This window comes from Candoia aspera, chromosome 3 (assembly GCF_035149785.1).
Source record: "Candoia aspera isolate rCanAsp1 chromosome 3, rCanAsp1.hap2, whole genome shotgun sequence".
NCBI lineage: Eukaryota > Metazoa > Chordata > Lepidosauria > Squamata > Boidae > Candoia > Candoia aspera.
Window position 1 is genome coordinate 146,288,678 of NC_086155.1, and position 21,835 is coordinate 146,310,512.

General features: G+C 35.1%; 1 protein-coding gene across 1 annotated transcript in view; it reads right to left on the reverse strand.

Moving 5' to 3' along the window:
* Positions 1-21,835, reverse strand: part of RIPOR2 (RHO family interacting cell polarization regulator 2) — a 77,338-nt gene that overhangs the window by 16,342 nt on the left and 39,161 nt on the right. The window contains exons 2-14 of the mRNA XM_063298992.1: positions 21,068-21,194; positions 19,561-19,716; positions 18,195-18,273; positions 17,117-17,140; positions 16,437-16,490; positions 11,894-12,043; positions 10,663-10,726; positions 7,207-7,250; positions 6,417-6,542; positions 4,816-4,964; positions 4,008-4,137; positions 3,428-3,574; positions 1,812-2,483 (exon numbers count right to left, since the gene is read on the reverse strand). Of these exons, the coding sequence (XP_063155062.1) occupies positions 1,812-2,483; positions 3,428-3,574; positions 4,008-4,137; positions 4,816-4,964; positions 6,417-6,542; positions 7,207-7,250; positions 10,663-10,726; positions 11,894-12,043; positions 16,437-16,490; positions 17,117-17,140; positions 18,195-18,273; positions 19,561-19,716; positions 21,068-21,194 (1,922 nt within the window). The remainder of the gene's footprint in view (positions 1-1,811; positions 2,484-3,427; positions 3,575-4,007; positions 4,138-4,815; positions 4,965-6,416; positions 6,543-7,206; positions 7,251-10,662; positions 10,727-11,893; positions 12,044-16,436; positions 16,491-17,116; positions 17,141-18,194; positions 18,274-19,560; positions 19,717-21,067; positions 21,195-21,835) is intronic.

Below are 21,835 nucleotides of genomic sequence, written 5' to 3' on the forward strand. Positions count from 1 at the left end.
TGATGTCTATGCTCTTACTGTTTATATATTGCATTTTAATTACAGTTTTAGTTTAATAAATTTTAAAATTGTGATTTAATATTGTTGTAAGCTATCCATAGAAAATTGTCTTTAGAAGGGTGAGATAAGTAAAAAACAAAACTTACTAGCTTTGCACATAAATATGGTGAAAAAAATGAAGATCAGAAACCCAATTATTTAGTGTTTTAAAAACTATTTAATAAGGGTAATTTAAAAATTACATTTCCTGTACAAACAAAGCTTTACACTTCAACGTAAAGTAGAAGAGTGTAAATGTAACATTTAACGGTCTTCATCAGAGCTGTCAGATTCTGTGGTTATCAGTACATTTCAACTGAAATCCAATGCTAGTGTTACATGAGTCCAACTTTCACCCATGTTTATCCAATGCAGTTCTAATGCATTTCCATCAAAGTGGCCAATTATAGATCTGGAAAAAGTGTGTGCACTGAAAGGCTTCTGTAACACTAGCCCAAAAATGAAGTTCAGAAGCTACCCAAGTAGCAATATTGCAATATTATGGTATCCAAAATATTCACTGACTTGACCATCAACAGGGCATTGACTGACTACTGTACATTGATTACAACAAATATGCATTCCAATTAAACTGAATGATGTGGATTATAAAAATGAATTAAACTTATAGAGGTGCAAAGTAAAAAAAAAATGTCAAGCTTCATTACCTTCAGATATTTCTCCAGTGACATCTATAACTACTTTAAACGATTCAATTTATAAGATACCTTAATAAAATGGCTGTATGACAATGACTAATGCTTTATCATGCTCCCTGTGGCACTCTACCCTGTAGGAAGTATTTCCTCAATGGCATCACTAATTTAATTTGGCATGGTTTCATTTGGCATGCCAATTTATTATGGCATGGAACCATGACTTAGTTCTGTATATTGCTGGTTTGCGATGTGAAAACAGCACATGAAATTGCTTAACTGTCAGTCATGTTACATCAAATTAAACACTGTCCAGCAAAAAAGTTTAAAGGTATCAGAATGGAAAAGGTAAAATCTCTTTCAAGTCAAGTTCAAACTCTGATTATTAGAAAATGCAAAATATAGGGGCTTTTCTTCTATAGGTGGGATAATTAACCTTGGTTGATCTTAAAACAAACAAAGTAGTAAGTAGGATTGGAACTAGTTAATACTTAGATGAGAGGCCATCAGAAAATTACAGAACTGTAGACAGATACTTGAAAAACATTCCAGTAGAAAATAATGGCAAATCACTTTTATATTACAATTAAGAAAACTATATAGGTATGGCCTTGAACTTACCAGGTTTACATTTTTCCAACTACCTGCCAAGCTAGATCAAACAGGGGAAAGAAAGCTGCTGTTCAACTCAGCCTGACAACCCATACTTGACTGGTTTTGACATTTCAGCTGGTGAATCTGCTCCTCACAGTGCCTCATTACATATTACTGGAACAGGAGGGCAGAATGCGCCACTGTTTCCACAATATTCTAATTTTAGCTTATCTAACGATTTTCCCAGGCTTTTTGTTTTGTTGTGTGGAAAGTACACCTATACCGTAGAATTTAACAGCCAAAAGGATAATTCAGGAATAGCTTACTTGGATTATTTTAACAGACAAAGACTTGAGTTGGCCTTTCCATTTTGTGGTTTCTTTGTTGGTCATTCTTATGCTGAATGTATTGATGCTTGGTATCAGGAAGGCTACTATCTAAACAACTAGTTTTACTACTGAGCTTTACATAATATTCTTCTACTCATAATGAATGAGATTTCTTATGTGAAGCTGAACTTACTTTTAGGATCTCATCTAGATGTGTAATTCCTTGGTCCAAATCCTGGAATTCTTTAAACTGTTCTTTATGAGGCTCAAGAGCTAATAGAAGCCCCTGAAATGCTTCTTCTAGACTTCCATCTACACATGATTTATAGCCTTCAGATTCTCCACTTATTGAGCCCTCACAACGAAACTTTTCAGGTGTCATTGGCCCCTCTCCAGATGTCAGTCTCTTAACCAGCTGCTTTGTGATATTGCCTTCAAAGGTATCCAGTTCTACAGGTTTGACTTCTGATAACTCATCTGTATCCTGAAGAAGTGACACTGAAGCACTATTTGCTAAGAACATGCTGTTGCTTCTTAAATGAAGAGAGTTTTGGCAAACTTCAGAATCTAGATTTGTGGTCATATTTTCATGATGCTCTTGTGACAAGTTGTTGGATTCAGATGTGGAGTCCTCACAGCTTGAATGAATATTGTGCACAGTGTGAGGTTCAGATAACCTTTTCCCACTGGGTTCTGGGGTTGTGGCAACAATTTCGGGATTGGAATTATCTATGGTGGAAGACGAGTCTGTTGAACAGTATGATGTAGTGCAATGTCCACTGGTAATGTCATTAAAACTGAAAGATAGTGGCCTTTTCTCATTTTCTGCTGTTCCATTTTCAAAAACATCATCTGGTAAATTTGACTGCAAATATAATAAAAACAGTTAAAGATAAAATTTTCACCCAGTTTTAAACAAAGCTGATGTTAAGCACTTTAAAAGCACTTTAAAAAAGGAACACAATTTGTTACCTTCTGTGAAACCATGCTATTTGGAATTATGAAATAAATGTATTTACCTCTTATTGTATTTATCTTTTCTAAAGTGACAGGAAGATACTAAAAACCTATTTAAAGCCAGGAAATAAGAAGGATCAGAAGTAATCCAGAATGTCTACAGAAAGGTTCTAAACCAATCATGAAGCTTTATGAGCATTTCACACTCACTATCTTTATGAACAAAATAGAGTCTTTTATTTTGCTGACCAGATTTTATGTAGAGAAAATAGCCTAAAGGAACAAAATGCACACCAAGTGAACATCACATGTCATTACATTATTGGCATTCCTGTACAGTGCATTATTTGTACACTGAGAATTATCTTGTATTTTTTTTCAACAATGATAAGAAACAGTTTGAAATGTTTAAACATAATTTCCAAAAGAGAATTAAGCAGTCTTCAATATTGCAGTCTGAAATTAATGGGGATAAAATGTGAATTGTTCACTTTAGACTGCATCTAATTTATTTTCTCAGTCTCCTGTCTTTCACCCGAATTGGTTCTTGATGAAACTTCGTTCTGTCCTGGATAGAAAAATATCAGCCTATGTGCCACTGTTTATATAAAACATTTCAAGTAATATGTGTTTTCTTTCTTGGCCTTTTGTCCAAAAAGAAATTGCAAAACTAAAGCCAATCAGCATTTTATCTGAGTATATAGGCAACTTGAGCCTATAGTTATTTGCTCAATACACAGTCAGCAAACAAGACAGATCTTAAAAAGAAGTATCCGATTTAGGACATGCATAAAAACAGAGGAACAGTTTGAGAAAGGCAGTAAGATCATTTATCACACCATCTGGACTCACATATCGTTCTAGCCCTGTTCTAGACCTCAGCCTGAGAGATGGCAGATCACTAAATGAGCGACTGCGACGCAGCTTGTCAAAGAAAGTGTCCTGCAGAGTCTCTAAAATGGCAGAGTGGAGCCTGTCTTGTAGAGGATGTCGCCATTTCTTCAAGTGTTAGGGCAAAAAAAACCAGGGCAATTAGTTGACTAAATCATCTTTTAAACATACTGTAAGTGTACAAAGTATAGACTGATAAGAAGCTTTATTGGAATTCTTAAAAACCAAAGCACATGCTAAAGGTGTTTTTATGGAAGCATCTCACACCTAAGTGATCCTTTATCCATAAGAAGGAAATTTCAAATCTTTCCTAAAAGAAGAAGTGGGTGAGATCCAGACCAACCATGTGACATATGGAAAGCTGCTTTTATTGACAAAAGGTTTCCCACTAGAGCAAGGGATAGGCTAGAGATAGAAGAGGTAATCTTTGCCAATTCTCCCTTTTTCCTTTGCCCCTCTTTCTCAATTTAAACAAAATTGAGCAAACTATGCTAATTAATCACTGATGGTTTTCACTATTACTGGGGAATATTTCACTTACAAAAAATGAATGTTCCTTGAAAGTTGGTGTTTCTGGGGTGCCTTGGCTATAAATGGACATCCTTCTTTGAAGAGCCGATACTTTGTTTGCGTTGCCTGTTGATGGGGTAATGTCCTCAACATCAAATGGGCTGCAAAAGTATAAATCTGTTATTAGACTGAATTGTCATTAAACTGTTTTTATACTGAATTACAAGAAGTGTTTTCTTTTCACTTTTCAGCCTCTTTCTAGTGAAGTTCTGTACATTCTAAAAGCAGATTCACAAAATAGCATTCTTGTATATAACTAAACTCTATTGGTTAATACTATACAAGGACAAAGAATAGATTACAGTAGTAATTAAAAATGACAGAGAAACATCATTTTCATGATAACTGATCACCCCCAACTTACTAGTGTACATATTGGGAGCCTCCGTACGCCTGGTAACCTCTAAAAATACATGGAGAACAACTTCTAAGTTGTTATTAAGTGCTTTAATGCTCTCATATAGAAGCACTGTTATGATGAAGTAAATGTATATCACAGTTGTTTAGCAGCTCCTATTTATTACCCACTGAGATTAAATACAGGAAAAGAACTGTCTGTATTTCCATTTCACATTTTATTTAATATACACAACAGAAGGGTGCATACCATCTGTGGGTGCCATCTCAAAAGTCAAACCTACAGTACCATATAGCACTTTATCACACTGATACGCCAGCTCAGTAGAAGTACATCCCATAATTTTATTTTCTGTTGCTGTTATTGGAACAACACTTGATTTGAAATGATGTTGACTCTCCACAAAGCCAGCTTTACTTACTGCCAAGTGATTTCCAGATTCAGCTTTATTGTGCCGAGGTCATTGATATCCACAGCGACCACTTGAGGCTGAGCAGCAAACAAGTCTTTTGTTTCACAAGTAACACTTCCAACCAAAATATGAGTAGCAAGACCTTTAACTTCTGTGACCTTCAGAATGAATTAGTGTCAATAATTAGGAACAAAATAACTTTCAATTAACAGCTCATTATTTCAGTAGCATCTCCAGATGTCAAATATTTTTTTTTGTGTACTAATCCTTCTAAGACCACACTGTTTGTTTGTTTAGAAAAGTAAGAAATACTGGGACTTGAATGCTATTGTTGGGTATAATTATGTGAGAATCACAAAGATACTAAGATGCTTCAGATTTACACAGGACTTCACACTTCCATGGATGGTATTTTATTTTGTCATAAAACAGAAAGCTGCAAACCACTTATTCATTTAGCTTAGTTTTTGTTGCAATATATTACTAATGATGTATTATTTACACAGTTCAGAGACACAGAAGCTAATAATAAATGATTTGTGGGAAGGATCAATGAATGAGGAAGTAAGAATGGGTGGGAAAACTTAGTATGTAAGACCAAGGCATAGGTAAGAACTGGACAAAGTGGTTGGTCTTTATACAAAAAATAATAATAAATGGTCACAAATCTGACATTAATTATTGTATTAATGGCTACCATTTCCAAAACAATCTCAGCATTTCTGACCTTGTCTTTCACTACCCCTCCCTGACTTATTTTCCCAGAGCAATAGCATATACAGAGTACTTTTCTCTCAGAACATGCAGCCGATGCAGTTGGCAAATAAAAGCCTTAATCTTTTATGGCACTACTAGATTCATTGTTCTTTTAGTTGTCACTGAACAGAAATTCATAAACCTATTATTTGATTATTAATGTTGATGTTCCATTATATTGTTAATACACAAGCAACTTTTTCTTCTGTTAATTAATAAAATAAAATAGTTTAAAAAAAGTATAAACCTCTTTTTTATTCAAAATAAACAAGCACTGAAAGTATCATTTAAAAAAAATATGGAAAGAATTTTGTGCTCATTCATTCAATTGAAAGGGCTTACTTGATAAGACAGCATATATCATTATATTACTTGATTCTTCAACATTTAATAATTCATTTGAATGTTCAACTGAAAAGCACAATCTTCGAAATGATATATGAAACTTCTAATTGTGCTTTTTAATATATAAAAGCAAATTCCCACATGCAAGTAATCTCCTAAAAACTACAGTAAACTGGTCCACATAAATGAAGCTAGTGCCCTTCCCTGACTGTTTTTTGTGCAATAGAATTTCGCAGTAAAATATATGGATGCACACAAAGAATTGCCAATACATTGAGTGAATTAAAGGAAACCAGAATGACATTGCTTATCCTCTATACATCAATATTACAGTTACATTACAGTTCTATTTAGGGAAACCAAAAATGCATTTCTTTTGTCAAGCTTTTAATTGTTAATTGATTTTAACTCCACAGATTTTGAGGTCATCTTTTATATTGTATTTTGTTTTAACTATTGTAAACAGAAAGGTAGGCAATGTATTTAGTAAGTAAACAATACATCAGTACCTTAATGGAGATCAGCCCAACAATAAGGGGGAAGAAGATCATTTCTTCTCCATCCCAGCTTTGCTTATCGTTGACTTCTATTTTGCCTTTTAGTTTCCATCTTTGACGGCCATACCTCATGAAAATCTGTGAAAACGAAATGTGATTTCATTGACCATATTCATACATACTTTGCTCGCATTCTACCATTCTGCACCCACCACAGTGAGCAGGTTAAAGATCCCAATAAAACTAATGGATTTGCTTCAATGCATTACAGAAGCTGGTAGTTTACTTGTTTGACTCCTTTGTAAAATAATGCTGGATAGAATTCTTAGTACATCACTCTAGAACATCACAAAGAAGAGAAAGCTATATGAAGTTGTGAAACATAAAGCATTACAACATGAATCACATGTTGTATTCAGACTAGAGACATGACTTTGTTTTAAAATAACATATCTGTCTTTGGGGGGAAAATGGGGAGCTGACTTGAATCATTCTAATTGATCTGCTCTACTCAGCCTGTCCTAGTTAGATTTGGGAGCCACAAGAGGAAAAAAAAACTCATGCCAAGAATAAAATATTTAGAGACATGCTGTCATGCTTTCAAGACAAAGCTAAAGAAAGATCTGTTGTTATCTTGCGAGGCATCAATCAGCTCTCTGGGACCAATCTCATAGTCTTTATGTGGGAACTGCTCAGAGTGCATTCATCCATAAACAGAGAATAGTGGGACCTTTCTTGCTGTACAGGACATGAGAACAGTAAGAAATGCATGATGGAAAATGACATTTACAAAGTTACTTACCTCATACTGGTCTCCAGGGCAAAGTCGAGCAAAGCCAGCCAGACCTAGATGCCAACAACATTTGAGAACTGTTTCAGATGAAATGTTTGTGTTGTCTCCTTTTATGTCAGTGACTTGCAGCCTGAACATTAACACCCTACAATGTTGCCAGAGCACTTCTGACACTAAGAGAGCAACTCTCAGAGCCCATTTTATTCTCCTCTCATTAATGGAAATGATTCAGGTTGCCCCATCCACTTTCTCTGAAGGACTGAGAATGGTAATGACTGAAACCTGATTGTTTTCTATTACAAGGGTTAATGTACTGCGTGAGAACATTGTTAGATGATCAGCAGATATGTTTTTGAATTCTGAATGCCCAATTTATTTTCCACTTTGGCAGAATTTGAGTGTTAATGTCTTAGAAAATCACAAATCCCTTAAAAATGTAGCTTTCTAAGTCATATAAAGAAACTAAATTCTGTCTTCATCTCAAACGTGTTCAAATAAGGAGTACAATTAGCAGTCACTTCTCTTTGGAAGTCATCTCATTCCCATTATCTTTTTCTCATGTCAACTTTTGGGAAACTCTGTTCCTAGAAATAGAAAACCTTATGTAGATCTAAAGTGAGCAGAAGGAGAACCTTCTTTTTTAAAACTACACATTAAATCCAATTAATAATTGACCTTTCTTTACTGCTTACTTTTAAAGATGTATTTAATTATTCTGAAAGTCCTAGAACTCTCCGTGTAAAATCCTCATACAAACATGGTGGGGAGGGGGACTCTGCAGAGAAGAGGAGGAACCTCAAGAGTTGGGAAGAAGAGGAGTTGAGAGTTCTCACCAATGGAAAACAATTTGCTTGCAACTCCAGAGTTACAAACTATTTTCACAGTGTTTCCTCTGAAGCAAAAAGTGATTCTACAGTTAATTGGCTCAGCTTCCCAAGATCAACATACCCGCCCCAACATACTCTGACCATTCCTCATAGATTTTTCTTTCCTAGCTCCTTATCAGTATAGTTGCTTTCCTTTGTATATGCTTCAGTTTGTCAATGTCCTTCTAAACTGTGGTGTTCTGAACTGGATCGAATATTCTAGCTGCAATTTGACAATGCAGAATAGATGAATCATGACTTCTCTTGACCTTAACACTATGCATCTATTGTTGCAGCCTTGGACTGCATTTGACTTTTCTTTTCAGCTGCATCATATTGTTGGCTCAAGTTCATCTGACTATCCACCAAGATACCCAGATTCTTTTCACACGTAATACTGCCCAATATGGCTCACATCCATCCTATATTCATGACCTTGATTTTTCCTACTCTGCATTTGTCCCTGTTGAAATACATCCTGTTGGTTTCTGTCGATTGTTCCAGCTTGTCAAGATCCTCCTGAAACTTAATATAGTTCTCTGAGGTGTTTGCTACCTCTCATCTTTATGTCATCTGCAAATCTGATAATCATATTTTCTAAATATACCGTAATTCTCATCTAAGTCATTTATATATGTGTTGTACAGCTCTGGGCCCAGAACCAAGTCCTGCAAAACACCACTTGACACTTTCTCCAGTCTGATGAAGAGCCACTGACATACATCCACTGGCTACAATTGTTCAACCACCTCTGTATCCACGTAATATAGCATACACACCCACACTTTGCCATATTTTTTCCTAGAATCTCTTCACTGAATAATGTACTAAAATCAAGGTACACTATGTCAGTTGTATTCTTGTTTTCAACTAAATTGATCCCTCTATCAAAAAAAAAAAAAGGAAACCAGGTGGTTGGAGATTACTTCATAAGGCAAGTTGGCTCCTACTAAGCAACACATTCTTTTCTAAATGCTCACAAACCAACCATTTAAATCCCATTATCAGTGTCAAACTGACTGACCTGTAGTTATCTAATTCCTGTTCTTCTACTTTCTGAAGATAAGTAAGTTGTTAGTGTCAGGACAAGAGAAACAAATACTATTTTATTCTTGAAGTCATAACAATGCTGAAATTTAAGTTAATATAAAATTTAAAATGACATTCCAGAGTATATTTTTGAAAAAAGATAAATATCAAAAACATGGAATGGATTTTGACTGGATTGGGTGGGGGTGGGCAGGTAAAAAAAAAGATATTAGTGGTTTCACAAAGGTCACTTAAATAAGTGTTTGTGTGTGTGCACACACAGCTCAAATAAAAGGTGTACTTTTAACATTGCTAATCTAGAGTCTAACTGCATAACTGCAGTGAAGGGACTGTGGCTTAGCTGTATGGAGCAGAAAGGAAATCCTACTGACATTGGAACACACTTTTTTTTTTATCTCTAGGTGGCAGCAGTCCCCCATAAACTGTGTTGATCAATTTTTTTTAATGATTTAGTTTTTTAAAGTAATTATTTGTAATCTACAGTAACTACAACTGCTCTTTAACTTCAGTCAAATGCTTTTGGGGGAGTCTATTAAAAGTATGTTTCTTTACTATATTATTTTTTTCTTTCTTTTCTATTTTTTTATTTTCTCCACCTTCTATTTTTTCTTTTTTTTTTAGTTTGCATTAGTTTTTATTGTTGCAACTGTAATTTTTAATAAAATTACTATTAAAAAAAGGAAGGAAATGATGTCTCCAAGGAAGAAAATGCCCTTTTCTATTTTTGTGGTGGTATGCCATTTTACCTCCCCACACACATAAAAAAGAAAAGGAAAGAAAAACAATAGCCAAAGCTTGAAAAAAGGAACCTCCAGAACACCAACAGATATACATGGGTGTCACAGGACACTCCAAGTCAACAATTTTCTGACTTCTCTGTTGATGTATGAAATTCAGTGTATATATGAATTCAAGTAACTTGCAAGAAAAGAAGAAAGAATGCTTAATTATAAATTTACAAGTGTTCTCAAAAGAGACAATATTGTCTACTAAAGATTTTTCTGCTCCATTCAAACACATACATTGGGACAGAAATATGGATATCTTTAATACATACCTACCTTAATGCAGTTTTTATATATATTCCAGAGATAAGCTTTATCTTTTTAATTAGTCCAATATTGATCTCATGTATCGGATAACATCTAAACAACATTTAGAATCCCTAGCAATGAGAGTTTCCTTTTTTAATCCTATTAGGACATAATAAAATGTATGCAAAAAAATATGCATCTTTCGTATATAATTTGGTTTTGGTCTAAAAAGGTATTTTTGATTAAATTTAATTGCCCTACATCCTTCTAAGAAAGACGAAAATCTTCAGAAAATTTGCTGTAAATGCTTGCTATTTCAATGAACATAATGTATTTTGATTGCTTTGGAAGCAAGGCAGAGATATTTGGAAAACTTTATATCCCAAGAGGAGAGTGAAAGAAAACAAACCTCTTATCTAAATGGGATTGTCCTCTTGGTGCTTTCAGAAACCACACACAGAGAGCTCTTGCTGAGATGTTTGTGTAGAAAAGGGTATGAGAGGCAAGACAATTACCTTTCATCTTGATGCAGAACTCCCCCATTAAATTTTCGAGTTCTCCTTCAATGGCACACATGCTCTATTTAGGAAAACAGAAGACTAGGATCAGATCAACCATCCTAAATGAACTATATAAAGGTACCTTAAAAATACACTGAACTGTTTTCATTACAACTAACTGTAATGTAGTGATTTCTGAAGTAGGCCTGAATTGAGTTTACAATAATAGTCTGGACTGGGGTGGAGTGGGGAATCAGTGTATGTGAATGTGCCCTTGGAAATTATGCCTTCCTTGTTATCCAGAACCAAATCCAATAGTTTCTTCAAGATCAGGAGGTTTTGTTGAAACAAGTCATACAGCAATCATTTTTTTCCCCATAGGGTTCAGATATTTTAGCGGGACATCTAGAAAACTATGGTGAATTCTAGTTTTCAGCTGTAAAGATACCCAATGAAATACACACACATGTATTTTTCATACACAGTAATTAGCATTTACATTAATTTTCATATCAAAATGCTACCCATTTTGGAAATCTATAATATAAGTTGTAATATAAATTATTATATTCCTATCACGTATTATAAGACATTTACTTCATTAAGGAAGACTGTATTCTTAGATGTATATTTGATCAAATTCTATACCAGCATTTCTAAGAAACTGGTTTGAATTAAAACGATTAAAATAGTCATGCTTGGTGAAAAAGCAAATAAGTTCTAATATCTGCAGCAATGTTAATATTCCACTGGAAGTTATTCAAATCTCCTGAAATTCTGTATATTGAAAGGGGACCTCTGCATTGCAAACTACTTACAGCAATGCAGTGTTTCAGATTTGATTCTAAAATAATGCATCTGCCTACAGCTTTTTAAAACCATGGTGTCTTTTCCTGGGATTGTGCATTTCTGGGATTGTGCAGCACCTGCAAAGAGCAGATACATTATCCTGGAAAAAGATACAGTTGCTTTAAAGAGTTCCAAATGTCTACTATAATCTTGCTCCAGCTTGCTCTGAAGCATTTGTTTGGAATCAAATCCCAAGTGCTAAACAAGCTACCATTTTTACCATACCCTGGCAGAATACACAATGCTGCATAAATGTAATAACTATTATCACTGGAAACTAATTCTGTATTTTAATAAAAAATCAATAATCTATTTTTTCCACAACTCAATCTTCCTATTACAGTAATTGTAAAATTTCAATCTAGGAAGTCTAGATAAAATGTAGACCATTTTATACCTCTGTATATTCTTTATAGCTTTTGTTGATTTCTGATAAACTCTCTCGAGCTGCCTTGCTAGCAGGTGACAACCCATATGCTTGCTTCATTTTGCTGGCACCATCACGAAGCCGTCTTTGGATACAATAGCCTTCAAAGAGTTCATCTACCTGATAGGAAGAAAAACAGCAAAACTGAGATTTTGAAAAACCAACAAACAAACCAATCAAAAGGCATTTGAATTATCCAGGTGAGAATATGATAAGATATAGAGAGACTAGTTTGTAAACAATTTCAGTGCTGATGCTGTCTTTGTACTGAAAATAATTATCTGTGGAAATGACACCAATCTTTTCTTATATCACAACAACTATTTTTCAAAAATTAATACTTCAGCTTCTCAAGCTTTTAACTAACAATTATGGTCAACCATTTGAATTTTATGCAAACCTTTTTTTTTCATTAAGCTCTTTCAAAACTAATAATAATAGCTGCTCTTAATAATTTACATTGGTTTACTACTCTAATAATTTAATTAATTCTCAGAATAAGAAAAAGAGAGCAGCAACATGCTACTGTAGCGCAGGCAGTCCTCACTTAATGACCATTCATTTAGTGACTGTCTGGAGTTAAAATGGCACTGAAAAAAACTACTTGTGATTGTGCTTCGGGCACTTGGCAACTGATGGTTGCAGCATCCTGTGGTCACGTGACTGCCATTTTTGACCTTCCCAGCCAGCTTCCGAGAAACAAAATCAATAGGGAACCGCATGATTCACTTAACAACCATGCGGTTTGTTTAACAACCATGTGATTCACTTAATGACCGCTGCAAAAATGGTTGTAAAATTGGGTCTGGATTCGCTTAATGATTGCATCACTTAGCAACCTAAATTCTGGTCCCGATTGTGGTCATTAAGCGAGGACTACCTGTATACAAAAGAGTCTACTTAAGAAGAAAAGGAGAATAATATTACATTCTTCCCCATATAAGGTCTCCTTCACAGTACTCAGCAAAAACCAGAAACGAAAGCCCAAATATTTTATTCCTACTAGACAAATTGTTGCAGATTAATTCTACGCATGTTTATTCAGAACACAGACCCACTATGCAGACGAGAAATAAAAAGAATTGTAGTCCCAAGAACTACACATAGAATTGTTCTACCATTTAAATAGCTTATCATCTTAAACAATCCTCTTTTTCCTTCTACGTAGGTACAATATAGACAAAATAACACAACTGTCTCTTCTTATAGTACATTACGTACAACGGCACTTGGGCATAAATGGAAAACACTTCCACTCACATGAAGCTGGGGCTTGATTTTTACTAATTCCCCTACCCATTGTACTCTAACTTTTTCAATAGTCTGCTTTTCTAATGATTAGAAGACCTTCTGAAACATTGTAGGATACAGCACAAAGGTATGCAGTGGGTAAGAAATATGTGGTTTCTGTAATATGCATGGGAATGATTTCCACTAACAAAAAACCATAACTAGATGTGAACCATTGCACGGGTACAACACCAGAGCTTTATCAGCAGATTTTGCATGCTGGACAGATCCAAACAACACACTCAGAAAATGAGTACCAGCTCAATACTGTAGTAATAAAAGAATTTGGTTCCGTATATAATAACATACATCATAATGGCAATTATCTATAACAGCGTGTCTCAATCTTGGCAATTTTAAGATGTGTGGACTTCAACTCCCAGAATTCCCCAGCCAGTCATTCTGGCCTCATCTACAACACAGAATTATAAGGACTGTTGAAACAATTGTACTGCGTATCAAACCTGCAAGACATTTACCTCAAAAAAAGATGCAACCCCCCCCCCAAAACAACTACATTCAAAATAACTGTTACCAACATTTATAATGCAAAGTGTTATAACATGCAGGAATAGAAAAAAAAAGCATATCTCTTTAAATATTTAAAGCAGCCACATCTTTTGCGGGGGTTTTGCGGCTCTTTCAAAAGCATGCAGGGACGAACAGGAGCAGCTTTTGTAGCAGCCATGAGAACCCTGCAGAAACAGGGTTGCCTTAACAATTTGGAGAGACAGAGAGAGAGAGCACTCCTTCCAATGCTTTGCACAGTCCCACTTAAAAAAAATATTTTTAACTTGTTTTTCCACCACAATAAAAATTAGTCTTCTTCAGGCAACCTAACCATTAAATCATAACCGAGTCTATCTGATAGCTCAAATTAACACTGAAATGCACAATTAACACAGCAGTTATATCATAAAACCAGCAGCACAATATGCAATAAAAATGAATGCCACCACCATTCACAGAAGATTTTAAAGCTAAGCCCCTTTTTGTCATTGCTCTGGTGAGAATTCCAAAAGAAGCATGCCTTTGCCCAAAAATGCTGCATTGCTTTTTATAGCTACTAGTTTAACATGCATGCAAGATTTGGTCCTATATCATTTAGGACTTTAAGAACCAGCAGCTCAGATTTTACCCAGGAGTTAAATGGGAGGAATAAAAGATTAGATGAGATTTGTATTTGATCTGGTGAGATGGAAATGTAATAAACAAACAAACAAACAAACGAATGAATGATGCCTGCCTGCCTTCCTACCTATCTAATAAGCAATATGATACAAATACAGAATAAGACAAACAGAGCCTATAAAACATATAAAACACCTGTATGAAGGAAAACATTGATGAAAGACTGGAGGAATACTCTTGTTAGAGTCAGAACTGGAGAATGAGCAAGGAGATGACTTTGTGATTCTTCCTTCTCTGTTTCTGTTGAAAAATTACTCGAAGAGATGGAAGACCCTTTAAAATAGCATGCATGATAATGCAGGGGTCCACAGGGGAAAGATGGGAAATACTTCCTATTCCAGCAAGGAATTTCTACTACACGAGATGCTAATGCTTTCCATTTATGAAAAAGGCTCTTCAGTTCATAAGATGATCAGCCTTACAGTTATCAAATGTGGGCTGCAAAAATCTAGACTTCTCAATATAGAAACACTAACTCTCTGGTGCTGTGCATTGGTCATTTGGATTTTTATAGCCCAGATGTGGTATCCTGAAACAATCCAGATCAAGTAGGAAGATATATTTATTGAAAAATTAGAAGTAGATTCCTACAGACACAGATGCCTATATATAACCCTTTATAGCCACTAAAACTATTATACGTTGGTCTAGTATGGCATCTGAAGGTCAGAATACCTGTTTTCATTCTAAAGAATGACTATGAAGATTGTCACTTGTTAATTATTTCTGTTAACAAGTGTGTGTGGTACAACCCTTTTTTCCTTGTCAGCTTGAGCAGATCTACCACAAACCCATCTGTGACGCTGCAAAACTGTCATGACCACATTTCCTTCCTTTCCTTCCCTTTCAAAACTTAAATTCAGGACCCAGCTTTCACTGGCAGGCTAACATGCATTGCTTGTCACTGTGATCAAAGTTGTGCAACTTTTCTTGAAATGTTTTCAATTACAGTTGCTCATGTTTTGTTCTTATAAAAGCCTTGCTTCACATAAAGTTCTCCATATTTGTCACCATGGGTTACTGAACAACAAGCTAACATACTGAGCAATTTGGATGTGGATTTAGCTCTGTAGCAATTCAGTCTTCTGTAAAACACTGAAATCACTTTGTTCTGAGTGGGAGGGATTCGAACACAAAGTACCCGCTGCATGAGCTTGCCAGCAGGGAACATGTTATTTTGGATTTATTATCCTGATGAATGTTTGATTTCTGAACATGAAAATAATTAGGAGGGTTATGTTCTGAATGTCCCATAACAGAAGGTTGAACTAAAAAATCACAAGGTAACACTATACTGTTTGCCATCATCTACTGTAGGAAAAGGGGAACATAATCTTAGTGCAGGTCAGCTACTGATATGTGCCAGTCTTACAGCTAACTTCATTTCAGCCGCATGCAACATTTTCAAAATACAAATGGCAGCTGTAGAGACTCTTGTCCCAAAACATGGCCTTCAGCAATAGGCACTCAGCATGACTGAATAAGGTCCTTTGTTGTACTTACTGGTATAAGATATTTTATTGTACAAATGAAAAAGGAGTAACTAATCTCTGAATGTGCCTGTTGAATCCATGCACGCACAAATATGTATTATGCAAATATACAGATAGGGAGATAATGAATTATTAATAGGGGGTGATTACTGATAAAGTATTACAAACTTTCTGATAATAGAATTGGATGAATTTTTCTTAAGCGCTTAATTGAAGACAAAAAGAAATGTTCTATCTAGAGATGAGCTTGTCCCCCAGGCAGGGAAAGGCAAGCATATTAGTAGTACATCGATTTTGTTATCTCATCTCATTTCCTCTTGTTCCAGATTTGACCCAGACTTGCTATGAGTGAGAACAACTTGAAGGACATGGCAAATTCCCTTACAGGCTACACTTGAGTCTTATGCTCAGTTGCAAGCCTTAAGCTAAATTTATCTAAAGAATTGCTCTGTGAGATGGTCTCTCTGGACTACCAGATATTGCTGGACTGGCTTTTGATAAGAATGAAGTGGGAAACAGAATGAAAGGAAGTTAATTACCTTACTGATATGGAACTCAAGCTTTCTCATATATCTTTCAATTGCTTTCATTTGCTGAAAAAAAAAACAAATAATTAAAATAAAAACAGATATCTGAAGTTAGCTGAACCAATGTGTATTTTTCTATATATCTAATATTCTCATATAAGACCAGTTTGATATTCAAAAGGAATTCAGTCTTTCCTTGAAAAGTGAGAATCTTTAGCTTTATCTGGACCAGAAAAAGACCAGAATTAAAGTACTTTTAATTTCATCCTAAACTTAAAAAATAATCACTAATAGTTTTGGACAAAGCAGGTCTTCCCAGTTCAATTAAACTTAACTCAAGTTATCGTTTAATTGGGTTCCAAACCACATACACAATCAATTTTTCATGCACTTACTGAGATGTCCCGACAATCACCATAGGCAAGAAACTTCAAATCACTTTATTTGAAATTGATTTTATGGACTGGAAGTGGCTTTTGCAAAGTAAATGGAGGACAACTGATGGATTGGATTTCTTGCACTGTGAGTCTTCTAGCTAATGTGATGCCATGCTGCAGTCTTCTCCAGCCCTTCTCCAACCCTGTGTTGGGGCTATACTACCCAAAGTTCCCAATCAGCAGGGAGAATTTTCTCTGCTACCACACAGGATTCAGGTTATTTGTTTACTGAATAGAGTCATTACAAAAACTTACCTTGTCAAGGTCATACAGCACCCCCTGAAATGAATGAAATGAATATATTACTAAAAAATAAGATGTTCTTCCAAGAAAGAAAACACTAAGATTGTATACATAGCGCCCTAGTACAACTGAGCCTTATTTATTTATTTCTCAAATTTATACTACTGCCCATCTCCCCCAAAGAGGGACTCTGAGCGGTTATTAATTAATTAATTAATTAATTAAAATTAATCAGCTGCAATAAATAAATGTCATTTAAAAAACAGATACAGATTACATTTTTTTCAGGCAATGTTCTGTCCAGTGAGGATATGTAGGAACACATAAATTAATTTCTAACTTCCCAGAAAACTTTTACATGCAAAGGCGTAGACAAACAAATAAAATGGCTTCCAGACATTGTTCTAATCACCCATGTAAAGGAGTGAACACTGGCCCACTCTATCTAAAACAAATTGATTTAATTTAATAAAAACATACAAACGGTAATTGTTTATCCATTTTGAGAAATGTGGTTACAATAACTGATTTGCAGATTTTTTTCTCCAGTCCCACCTTTGTTTCCAATCAACACAAGAGGAATACAATTTCAAGGAACAATTGCCTATATCTGTATCTATCTATCCTTATATCACACACACAGAGGTGAACACATTATTTTTATCTCTCTTGTGTTTAACAGGATTGGAGTACCGTAGTTAGTGTTTATAAACAGATTGATTCTCTTTTTTCCCAGATTTTCCCTCTCACTTTGCAAAAGTCATTGTTAAAAAAAAATAATCACATACATTGTTCACTAACAATGGCTTTTGCAGTAAATGCTGAAATAGGTATGATATAAAACAAGGGCGAAAATGTATTTCTGAAAACAGAGATCAGGTATATCAGCATCATCTGGTAATATAGGGATATTTTCAATTAAATGCCTGAAATTGTATAATCCTTGTGGGTAGAATATGTATTGTATTTGTTATAAAGCATCAATGAGCCCTTAAATGTCATATGCAGCATCCCAGCACCAGAATCCAACTCTTCATTTCCTTGCTTAACAAAAAATTTTCTACTATTCTGAATACTTAGACAAGCATACCAGCCGTGAATTTCTTTTCATGTCCTTTAACTGAGTACTTAATTTATCCAGTTCTGTTTGATGAGCTTCCAAATACTCACTGTAAAGAGAATCCAAAATTGAAACATCAGCAATGTTATATTTCCATATTTTAAATTCCATATATATATATATAGAGAGAGAGAGAGACAGAGAGAGAGAGAGAGAGAACAATAAATGAGTAAAATGTAAGATTTTTTTAAACGAAGCATTATTTCTTTATAGAGTAAATGTTTGGCTGAAATAGACAATTTTACTTCTAAATAGAATATACGTGTGGAAGGGAAGACAGAAAAGTCAACATTTTCAGATGTGATTTATAAACTATGAATAAAAAATACTGATATGCATCCTTATAAAATTTTCTCAGAACGAACATGATTGTAGTCTACTGTAAGTCATTTTGAAAGTTAGGCAGCTTAAGTCCCTTCAATTTCTATTCTTATTTGTTACACACACAACACAATCATATATAAATGTAAGAGACAGAAATGTTTAAAGTTCTATCAGTTTCATTATTTTTTTTAAAAAGAAAACAGTAATTTAACTACAGGTGCCTTTTAACATATAGTTAATGCTGTAATTTATTAATCTGATTTTATGTTCACCATGTCCTCAGAGGACCAGAGACAGTTGCAATAATCTCTAGCATGAAAATCACACTTCAGTTTGCTTAACAACTATATTACTCATGACAGGTTTTCTCAATCTTACAAAGTTTTAGTATGTCACAGTAATTGCAGCAAGTATAGGAAAAAAATACTAGAAAAAGGTGCTTTTATAAAAATTAGTTAAAAGTTACCAGATCACAATGCACATGCCAATTCTTTTTAGTTTTCAAAGTCAACTGAGAAAGCCCTACATAAACAGTACTTTCAACTAATCCCTCAAGTAAGTTGACCAACAGTTAATTAATGTGACTGAGCCAAACTAGTTTTAAAGCATGCATAATTCAACTGGTTATAAATATGCCACCATTAGAAGCAGAATTTCATCATATCCTTAGAAACCACGCTAAATGCAAGACAGTAATGGCATACCAAAAGCCCAAGTTAGCCCACAAAGTTAAACATACAATCATTTGGACATGAGCTGAAATAACAAAAGGTGGAGATTCTTGCAGCTATTATGCACTAAAACAGAAGAATAAAAGGCATCTGTTGGACTGAAACTATCCAGATGACTAAACACCTGTATGCAAATCAGTCCTTAGTTACCAAAAAACTAGGTACTTTTGCTAGTTGAAAGCTGCCATCTCTGACATTAGTAGTTAAACTCTTGTTTATCACACAGAAATCTTTTTTTTTCTTTATTGAGTAGCACATCCAGTAGTAATAAAAGCTCTTACTCCAGTCCATTCTTCAAGGCCTTGTAAACTTCTTCCATTCTTTCAGGCTGAGGCTCCTTAGCAGAGCTGTTACTTTTGTGCCCCAAATGATGTGCTTTCTTCACTTTGGCTTGGGGTTTCTTGAGTGCAGGGGTATTCTCAATAAAGGAATTACATCTACAAAATGAAAATTAAAAGAGGTTTGGCTGGGGAACAAAGACATTAAATGCCAAATATTTTAATATTGTCTAAACAGCATTTCTTAATATATCCAGGCTAAAAACTTAATGTCGCCTGCCAGAGTAGTAAAAAGTGATGGGTTAATAGGTTTAACTCATCATGGCAACTGGCTAGTCAACATCTGATACGCAGCTTACTAACAAGTCCAGTGCTTTTATCGTTCAATTTTTTTTCTTTATTTAGATCTGCACTATGACCCACTGCAAAGATTTAACAGAAGTAACAACACATTAAAATATACCATACATATTCAATAAAATGAAGAAGCTTGATGAACAGCTATTACTTGCTTGGTCACTTATGACAGTAATTGGTGTTTACTAGCATCATGGGTCTTAGTAGCCATTAGTCTTTTTAATTAATTTTCACGCAAAATGTAAATTATTATAAAACAAAAACATGATCCCAGTGAGCTAAGCAATTTCTGTCATTTGAATTAAACTTGTGCAGGGAAATACCCTGGTGCCTTGAGCCAGCATCAAGGTTAATTCTTGCTGCAAAATGCAGCCTAAATAAAGAAAGCAAAGATTTACAATACTGCAATCAAAAAAAGCTAAAGAGTTTTAGTATAAACTGGAGGATCACTTCTATTAAAAGAACACTGTATATGAAACACAGAATTAGAGGTAAACCCTTTCTCAAAAGAAAAGGCAATACAGATACTTGCATATCCTTGAAAAGGGTGGGTTTGAAAAATGCTGTAGGTTTGAAAAATGTCTTGCAAGTGGTGGGCTGTAGCAGGCTGCACCATGTTTCTGGATCTAGACATCGTTATACATTTCCCTAATGCGTATACTTCATTGTTCAGAGCACTGTGGGAGATCTAATATGCACAGTATTAAATAGAGAGTTAAGTTTAACTTATCCATATTAGTGTACTCATCAACCCACCCTTATGAAACATTGATGTAAATGGTTATCAAGACCTACTGTCTGATTAGCCATAATCAAAATATTTAACAAATCAAATGGTTTGATTCAGCTTTAAGATTTTATCTTTTATCTGAGTATGGGGGATGGAGAAGAAGCTGTTTCATTTTCACCCCTCCTTTCCATTCCATACTGTGGAGCTGATGGAAGCTTGTTGGAGTAAAAGAGGAGATCAGGTCAAGTAGATAACCTTTGATAAAGCTTTTTAGTTGTTTAAATGGCTGTTTTGATCACAGACAGATTGTCAGATTTATAACAGAGGCACAGATAACCCTGAAATAAAACCAGATCTCCAGACCTAAAGTGGTTGAGTATGTTTTTCTTCAGTTTACAGCTTGGCTTTGGAGATGGTACTTGCCTGGATCTTCTTTCTTGAAGACCACTGAAACCAGCAAAAGATTGACTTCTAATAATCCCATTAGGGCCTCCTGGGGAGAATGAATGAGATCCTACTGACATGATTTCTGGGAATCTTGAAGATATTTCTGGAAGATACAACAGTAAGAATGTCAGCCACAATGGCAAGGTACAAGCAGGTTTAAATCAAGTCCTAACAACCTTTAATAAAAAGAGAAATAATATAATATTCATGCAATTTAATAATAACTGTTAGGACTTGAAATTCAAGCCTCTGAATATTGACAATAAAGTACAGTATACAATTCGAATAATAAATAAATAAATAAATAAATTTGCATTTTTTTCCCTTGACGTAAAGTCCAGTCGTGTCCGACTCTAGGGGGCGGTGCTCATCTCCGTTTCTAAGCCTTAGAGCCGGCGTTGTCATAGACACTTCCGGGTCATGTGGCCGGCATGACGACACGGAACGCCGTTACCTTCCCGCTGAAGCGGTACCTATTAATCTACTCACATTTGCATGTTTTCGAACTGCTAGGTTGGCAGGAGCTGGGACTAGCAACGGGAGCTCACCCCGCCGCGCGGTTTCGAACCGCCGACCTTCCGATCAGCAGCTCAGCGGTTTAACCCGCAGCGCCACCGCGTCCCTTCAATTTGCATTACTAGGTGAAAATGTATCATTTTATTTTTGAGGATTGTCAAATTCAGTTGTTCAATAGTATTTTGTATTATTGGTCAATGGCATATCCAGTACCATGGTGGATAGAAT